General features: G+C 41.2%; 1 protein-coding gene across 1 annotated transcript in view; it reads right to left on the reverse strand.

Moving 5' to 3' along the window:
- SLC35F5 (solute carrier family 35 member F5) overlaps nt 1–6,787 on the reverse strand; it is a 52,480-nt gene extending 45,693 nt beyond the window's left edge. Inside the window, exons 1-4 of the mRNA XM_007465893.1 lie at nt 6,748–6,787; nt 6,364–6,701; nt 5,476–5,566; nt 5,181–5,322 (exon numbers count right to left, since the gene is read on the reverse strand). Of these exons, the coding sequence (XP_007465955.1) occupies nt 5,181–5,322; nt 5,476–5,566; nt 6,364–6,403 (273 nt within the window). The 5' untranslated portion in view covers nt 6,404–6,701; nt 6,748–6,787. The remainder of the gene's footprint in view (nt 1–5,180; nt 5,323–5,475; nt 5,567–6,363; nt 6,702–6,747) is intronic.
- Nucleotides 6,788–7,925: the final 1,138 nt, after the last annotated feature.

A 7,925-nucleotide genomic window follows, 5' to 3' on the forward strand; every position in this document is an offset into this window, starting at 1 on the left:
CACTATAAGACACTGACAAAAGAAATTAAAGGTGATACAAACAGGTGAAGAGATATACCATGTTCTTGGATTGGAAGAATCAACATTGTGAAAATGACTATACTACCCAAAGCAATCTACAGATTCAATGCAATCCCTATCAAACTACCAATGGCATTTTTCACAGAACTAGAAGAAAAAATTTCACAATTTGTATGGAAACACAAAAGACCCTGGATAGCGAAAGCAATCTTGAGAAAGAAAAATGGAGCTGGAGGACTCAGACTGCCTGACTTCAGACTGTACCACAAAGCTACAGTAATCGAGACAGTATGGTACTGGCACAAAAATGGAAAAATAGATCAATGGAACAGGATAGAAAGCCCAGAGATAAACCCACGCACATATGGTCACCTAATTTTTGATAAGGAGGCAAGAATATACAATGAAGAAAAGACAGCCTCTCCAATAAGTGGTGCTGGGAAAACTGGACAGCTACATGTAAAAGAATGAAATTAGAATACTCCCTAACACTATACACAAAAATAAACTCAAAATGGATTAAAGAACTAAATGTAAGGCCAGATATTATAAAACTCTTAGAGGAAAACATAGGCAGGACACTCTATGACATAAATCACAGCAAGATCGTGGAAATAAAAACAAAAATAAAGAAATGGGACCTAATGAAACTTAAAAGCTTTTGCACAGCAAAGGGAACCATAAACAGGACGAAAAGACAACTCTCAGAATGGGAGAAAATATTTGCAAATGGGAGAAAATATTTGCAAATGAAGCAACTGACAAAGGATTAATCTCCAAAATTTACAAGCAGCTCATGCAGCTCATTATGAAAAAACAAACAACCCAATCCAAAAATGGGCAGAAGACTTAAATAGACATTTCTCCAAAGAAGATATACAGACTGCCAACAAACACATGAAAGAATGCTCAACATCACTAATCATTAGCAAAATGCAAATCAAAACTACAATGAGGTATCACTTCACACCAGTCAGAATGCCCATCATCAAAAAATCTACAAACAATAAATGCTGGAGAGGGTGTGGAGAAAAGAGAACCCTCTTGGATTGTTGGTAGGAATGTAAATTGATACAGCCAGTATGGAGAACAGTTCGGAGGTTCCTTAAAAAACTAAAAATAGAACTACCATACGACCCAGCAATCCCACTATTGGGCATATACCCAGAGAAAACCATAATTCAATAAGAGTCATGTACCACAATGTTCACTGCAGCTCTATTTACAATAGCCAGGATATGGAAGCAACCTAAGTGTTCACTGACATGTGAATGGATGAAGAAGATATGGCACATATATATGATGGAATATTACTCAGCCATAAAAAGAAATGAAATTGGGTCATTGGTAGAGAGGTGGATGGATCTAGAGAATGTCATACAGAGTGAAGTAAGTCAGAAAGAGAAAAACAAATACCCTATGCTAACACATGTATGTGGAACCTAGAAAAATGGTACAGATGAACCGGTTTGCAGGGCAGAAATAGAGACACGGATGTAGAGAACAAATGTATGGACACCAAGTGGGGAAAGTGGCAGAGGGGTGGTGGTGGTGGTGTGATGAATTGGGAGATTGGGATTGACATGTATACACTGATGTGTATAAAATAGATAACTAATAAGAACCTGTTGTATAAAAAAATAAATTAAATTAAAAAAAAAAAAGATAACCCAAAAGGAATGAGCACCTCTAGAATCCAGATGATGATCTGTACCATCTTGCACACATAAAATCCACAGGCCCTTGAAGAAAGGGTCAAATCCAAGTATGGGGCAGGAATGTATGAGATGAGTCTGGGGCATCTTGTGCCAGAAGGCAAACAGGATGCTAAAGATTAATGGGGTAATATTGAAAGGACACTGGAGAGAATTTAAAGGGGCTCCCACCGGCCACAGATAGGGCAGTTTAAGCATCAAAAGGGATAATAACCGGGCTTCCCTAGTGATGCAGTGGTTGAGAGTCCGCCTGCTGATGCAGGGGACACGGGTTCATACCCCGGTCCGGGAAGATCCCACATGCCGTGGAGCGGCTGGGCCCGTGAGCCATGGCCACTGAGCCTGCACGTCCAGAGCCTGTGCTCTGCAACGGGAGAGGCCACAACAGTGGGAGGCCCGCGTACCACAAAAAAAAAAAAAAAAGGGATAATAACCACAATTGCTTAAAACTCATCAAATATACAAAAATCCATAAATGTATAATGATATGCAAAAAATCCTCAATGGTTACTTCTGGAAGTTGCTAGGCAACATTAGTTTAAAATGAATAAAGGGAAATCAAGATTTATCAAACCTTTCCTATATGACCCGTGTATCAGGATAACCAAAGAGTAGTTGTGGAAAAGTTATCCTTAAAGAATTCTAGCTAATAAACGCAGAAGGAATGACCCTTAGAAAAATCACCATTTTACAACCCTAGTGAAATACTCTATCTGGGCAATAATCATATGGATACTCAACCACTACCTAAAGATTGATGAGGAACTTACAGTGCTCAAACTGGCATCATCCAAAGGAAGACTTGCAGACATTATGGGCCTCATGTTGTGATGTTCAAGGAAGTACACAATACCACCAAGGCATTTTTTCCTAAAAACTGAACCTAAATCAAATCAAGACTTTACATCTACCATTTTACAGGAAATAAGAGAAACAAAGGAGCAAGCTAAATGACATCTCAAGGAAGTAATTAGCCAAATCCAGAACATGTGTGCTGTGGACTGAATGTTTGTATCCCCTTAGGTGAAAATCTTAACCCCCAATGTGATGGTATGAGGAAGCAGGAGCCTGTGGGATGTGATTAGGTCACGAGGCTAAGTCATGAATAAGATTAGTTCCATATAAAAGACTCCTGAGAGCTCTCCTGCCCCTTATGCTTTGTGAGGACATAGTGAGAAGACTGCCATCTAAGAACCAGGAAGCGGTTCATGACAGACATCAAAACTGCTGGCGCCTTGATCTTGGGTTTTTCAGTCTCCAGAACTATAAGAAATGTTGTTTGAACCACCCGGTCTACAGTAGTCTGTTACGGTAGCAGCCCAAATGGACTACGACAGTGTGATATATTCTACAGGAAGAATGATCCAATTTCTCCAACAAATCAAAAAAAAAAAGAAAGGGAGGGAATACAGTTAAGGACTAAAAGTGACTTAAAAGTTCCAACAAATGTAATGTGTGATCTTTGACTAGATCCTAACCTAAAAAGACGTCCTCGACAACCAGGGAAATGTGAATATAAGATGATTTTAATGAATTATAATTGATTTTGTGAGATATATTAATGGCATGGTAATTATATTTACAAAATTGGAAGTCCTTTTGAGATGAATATCAAAGAATTTATAGGTGAAATGACAGGTAGCTAGAATTTGCTTTAATCACTGGAAGAAAAAATGTCTGGGAAGGGGGTGATAAGATTGGCAAAATTTGGGGCTTCTCTGGTGGCACAGTGGTTAAGAATCCGCCTGCCAAGGCAGGGGACACGAATTCGAGCCCTGGTCTGGGAAGATCCCACATGCCACGGAGCAGCTAAGCCCGTGCACAACAACTACTGAGCCTGTGCTCCAGAGCCCATGAACCACAACTACTGAGCCCGCGAGCCACAACTACTGAATCCTGCGCGCCTAGAGCCCGTGCTCCGCAACGAGAGAAGCCACCGCAATGAGAAGCCCGCACACCGCAGTGAAGAGTAGCCCCCGCTCGCACCAACTACAGAAAAGCCCACGTGCAGCAACAAAGACCCAACATGGCCCAAAATAAATAAATAGAATAAATAAATCTATTAAAAAAACTATTGGCAAAATTTGATAACTGTTAAAGGTAAGTGATGGGTACGTGAAGATCCATTACACCATTCTCTCTACTTTGTATATGTCAGAAAATTTCCACAATAAGAAGACTGATTTTCAATTTTGAAATACACAGTATATCTTAAGTTTGAAGAGCATATTTGGCTGAGGAATTAGACACATTACATATGCTCCTGGATAACCAAATTATAAAACATCCTCTTATCAACAGGTTTTACTTTTTTCAAAAATAGGGACAAGTTTGTTGTTGGGTTTTTTTGTTTTTTCTTTTTACTTTGCTTAGATATGGATTGTTAAATTATAATTTAATCAGGTGCTCTTTTGTCCTAAATTTTATTACGTGATAAATAAAAACCAAACTATTTATTTAAAACTAAAATAAAATTTTAAAGATAGGCTTATTTCCCTGTCAACATTAAAGAGGGTTCTTTGTAATTAAACTACAGAGTGTTAATCTAAAAACTAAAAAGGCTGTAGAAAAGTGAAAAATAAATGGCCTATTGTATTCCAGAGCCTAAGTCCAAAAAGGCTAAACATTTATTCATTCATCGGATACAATGTCAATGTCAACTATTTACTTAGCTACCATGTGAGATGACCAGCAGTATCACACTGCTTCTTTTGAGATTTAAGCTCATTTTATAAATGCTAGTCTTCCTTTTGCCTTAAGATACCAACATGTAAGTTGAAATGCAGTAACTTCTGAAAATAGGTTTTTACAGAGATCATTAGCCAAACAGAATAAAGTACCTGTACAAGTTGAAAGAAAAACTAGCTTGTGAACTCAAAATACCACATTACTACCGACAGTTCATCAATAAAAACCACATAAAATTTAACTAAAGGCAATCACTGTATACATATACTTCATAATAATGTTTGAATCGGCAAACATATAAATGTCCATGCACGCATGTATGTGTACGATAGTGCCCTGTACATGAAAACTCAGATCACTTTCACTCATCTGTCCTAAAGCATTCTCACTTTCTACTAAATGGTGACAAATGGATTCGCATCCTAGATGGCTGTTCCACTAGAAGATAGTATTTCTAAAGAAAGAAATTAATTTAGGAAAAAAACAACAAAAACACCCACAAATATTAAGAAAATATGCATGTACCTCATTTTCTAAATAACCTCCCTAAAAGATATAAGAACTGTATGAAGCAACAAAAAGAGTATCCTTTCAGTTTCAACTTGAATTGATACTAATTCATTATCAAAGAAAAGATAAATAATTCAACAGTCTTCAAAATACTGCTTTAAGATGCGAGATAGTCATGACGAGAGATACTATAACAATAATAATATTTCTATAACGCAACATCATTCCTAGACAAGAATTACATACCGAAGTAAGTTCTGAGGATGCGACCCATATCACATCAACAAGTAGGAGAATAACAATCCCAAGAGCCATTCGCCTGCGCTGAGTGAAACCACTGCTCTGGGAATTCATTCGGTTCATGATAAATACACACACCATTTGCAGTCTGTTTCGTGAAAATACAGATCACATTAGAGGAGATATTTTTTAAATAACCATAAAAAATGAGAAAATTAGTATAACAGAAATATCTTACATTTGTTAAGCTAACTTTCAGGTTGAAAGTCATACAGGTAAAAAAAAAAGGTGTGTAATTTACCTTATTTTAAAGGCCTTTCTGAGGTCTTCAAGAGCAGCGCCTGAAAACTGGTCAGGTCTGAGTCTAAACGGAGGTGAAAAACTCAGCGCACCTAAAAACCACCACAAAACAATGCTTATGAAAACATCAACCACTCAATGTAAGATTCCTAAGCTCTTTTTCACTCTTCACCTTCCAAATGAAAGCAAATGAAAGAATATCAAAGTGTGTAAAATATAACTGACACTTTCCTCTAGACTTTCATGTTATCCGTTGTACATTTCTAATTATACTCGGAAAAGAACATGGTACAGGAAAAAAAAAAAAAAGCAGTATTCAACAAACGGCATATTTAAGAATAGTTAGCTACTGAAAAATAGCTTCTCCGAGTTTCATAAATACAGAACTGCATTCGCCTCCCGTGCCTCTCTCCGGAGGTACCCACTCCCGGGACAGCGTCTAGACACGCGCCTGTTCCTAAGTGTCTTTTCCGTCCCCGATGTCGAGCGGAGTTGGGTGATGTGAGAGGAGGGGATTTGTTTTGAGTCTCGACGGCACGTTTCCAAGCACCTCACGTGGTAAAGGGAAAGGATCCTCCAGGCTTCCCCACCCACCCCTGTCCACTTATTTTAGATCTAAATAGTCATTCACGAGATGGGTGGGGAAACAGCTGTTAAAGGGAATCTTCCTTTTTCGGAGGAAAAAAAAAAAAGTTAAGCCGGTGACGCCTCCCCAGGGAAGGTGAGTAAATCCCTGAAGCGGCGGCGCCCAGGCAGCTTCCCCAGACACCGTTGCCGTTTCGGTCAAAGCACGTCGGCTGCTACCAAAGGCTGGAGGTGGGGCTGTTGGTGGACCTTAGATCCCGGCTTCGGCTCCGGGTGATTTCGCAGGCCTCCCGTGCCTACCTACCTGGCCTTCCTGCCCCGCGATGGTGTCGTGGCGGCACCATGAGCGGACCCGGCCCGGACCCGCCGCCGCCCAGGGCCACGGCCGCGGCCTCGGACTCACACGGCTGTCGCGGCGCCTGACATTGCGCTGCGCTGGAGGCCAAGCCCCTGAAGCCGCGGTGCCCCTCAGGGTTAGGCTGCCGACGCCACCCGGCTCCACTCGGCCCGGGAGGGCGGGGAGCGGGCGAGAATGAGGAACCGCGCAGTCAGCGATGGCCGCGGAGGCCTGGAGCTGGATCCAGGCCCCGCCCCCGGCCCCGCCCCCGGCCCCGGCCCCGGCCCCGGCCCCGGCCAGGCAGCCTGGCCTGCGGCCCCGTCCTGCGGCCCTGCCCCACGGCCTGAGAGCGGTGGCGCGCGGGTTACGTCACGGAAGCGCAACGGCGGCCGCTGGAGGGTCCGCCTCTCGGGTGGTTTGGCGGCGCTGGGCACCGAGGGCGGAGGAGTTGCGGCTGTGGCTGCAGGGAGGATCGGAGGTGGGAAGAAGGGAAGTGGGCCGCGGTGGAAAGAGAAGAGGGAAGCGGGCGTGAGTGGCTGGGTTGGAGCGAAGGTCAAGGGAGGTGGCCGAGCCTCCAGATGGCCCCGCACTAAAAGAAGAGATAGCAACTCCATTTCTTACAAAGTTCGGTCAGGCAACTCTCATATTCCTTTCTCGAGAAGAGGCCGGAAAAGCAAAATGTCTTGGGAGAACTTTTGCTTTCTGGAAACTTTTTGTATGTAAAGTAGATCCCAGCTCTGGGAATTAGAAGCTGTGTCCCTAGGGCAAGCGACTTCACCTCCCTGACCCTCAGTTTCCTCATCTGAAAAGTGGGCATAATAATAGTACCGGCCTCATCTGTTAGTTTGTACATATGCCAGGATTACATGAGCGTACAAATGTGAAGGGCTTAGATAATTCATGGCAGGTAGAACACAAATGTTAATAATTATTACATTGTACGGACTTTTTCTTAATCATCTTTTCAGTATCCCATAAGAAAAATGGCTTGCCAGCATGCTGGTTTGCATTTAGAAAACAAAAACAATACTACGAGGCTCTGTGTGGAGTTCTCTACCACCAGTGCATTTGTAACATCTTTATGAGATGGTGTGAAGAAAGGAAATTTTCTTACTTCTATAGTCAAATGTAGTGCATTTCTTACCTTTTTAATCTCGTTTTATTGAAATTGAATGTATTGAATTTTTTCAGTTGACTAATAAAACAATACCAATGGACATTTTTTTGTGTTAATCTAGTCAATTTCTAATAAACTATCAGCATCAAGCTCTTCTAATAAATTATTCTGAAATGTATCATGCAGAATAGAAAAACCTTAACCATTTACTTAAAATTACTATTTAGGGGAAATTTGTTTGCAGACATTAATCAAATTATTTCAGTACCTGCTTTATCCTTCTTTCTTTAGGGTGTCAGGCTCATAATATGCTTAAGAATTTATAAGTTACATTTATGATACACAGACTGAAAAAAATAGTAGCATTATGAATACCTCCCAGGATCTAAGAATCAGGAAAATTAGGTTCTAA

Source organism: Lipotes vexillifer, unplaced genomic scaffold, assembly GCF_000442215.2.
Source record: "Lipotes vexillifer unplaced genomic scaffold, Lipotes_vexillifer_v1.1 scaffold535, whole genome shotgun sequence".
NCBI classification, from domain to species: domain Eukaryota; kingdom Metazoa; phylum Chordata; class Mammalia; order Artiodactyla; family Lipotidae; genus Lipotes; species Lipotes vexillifer.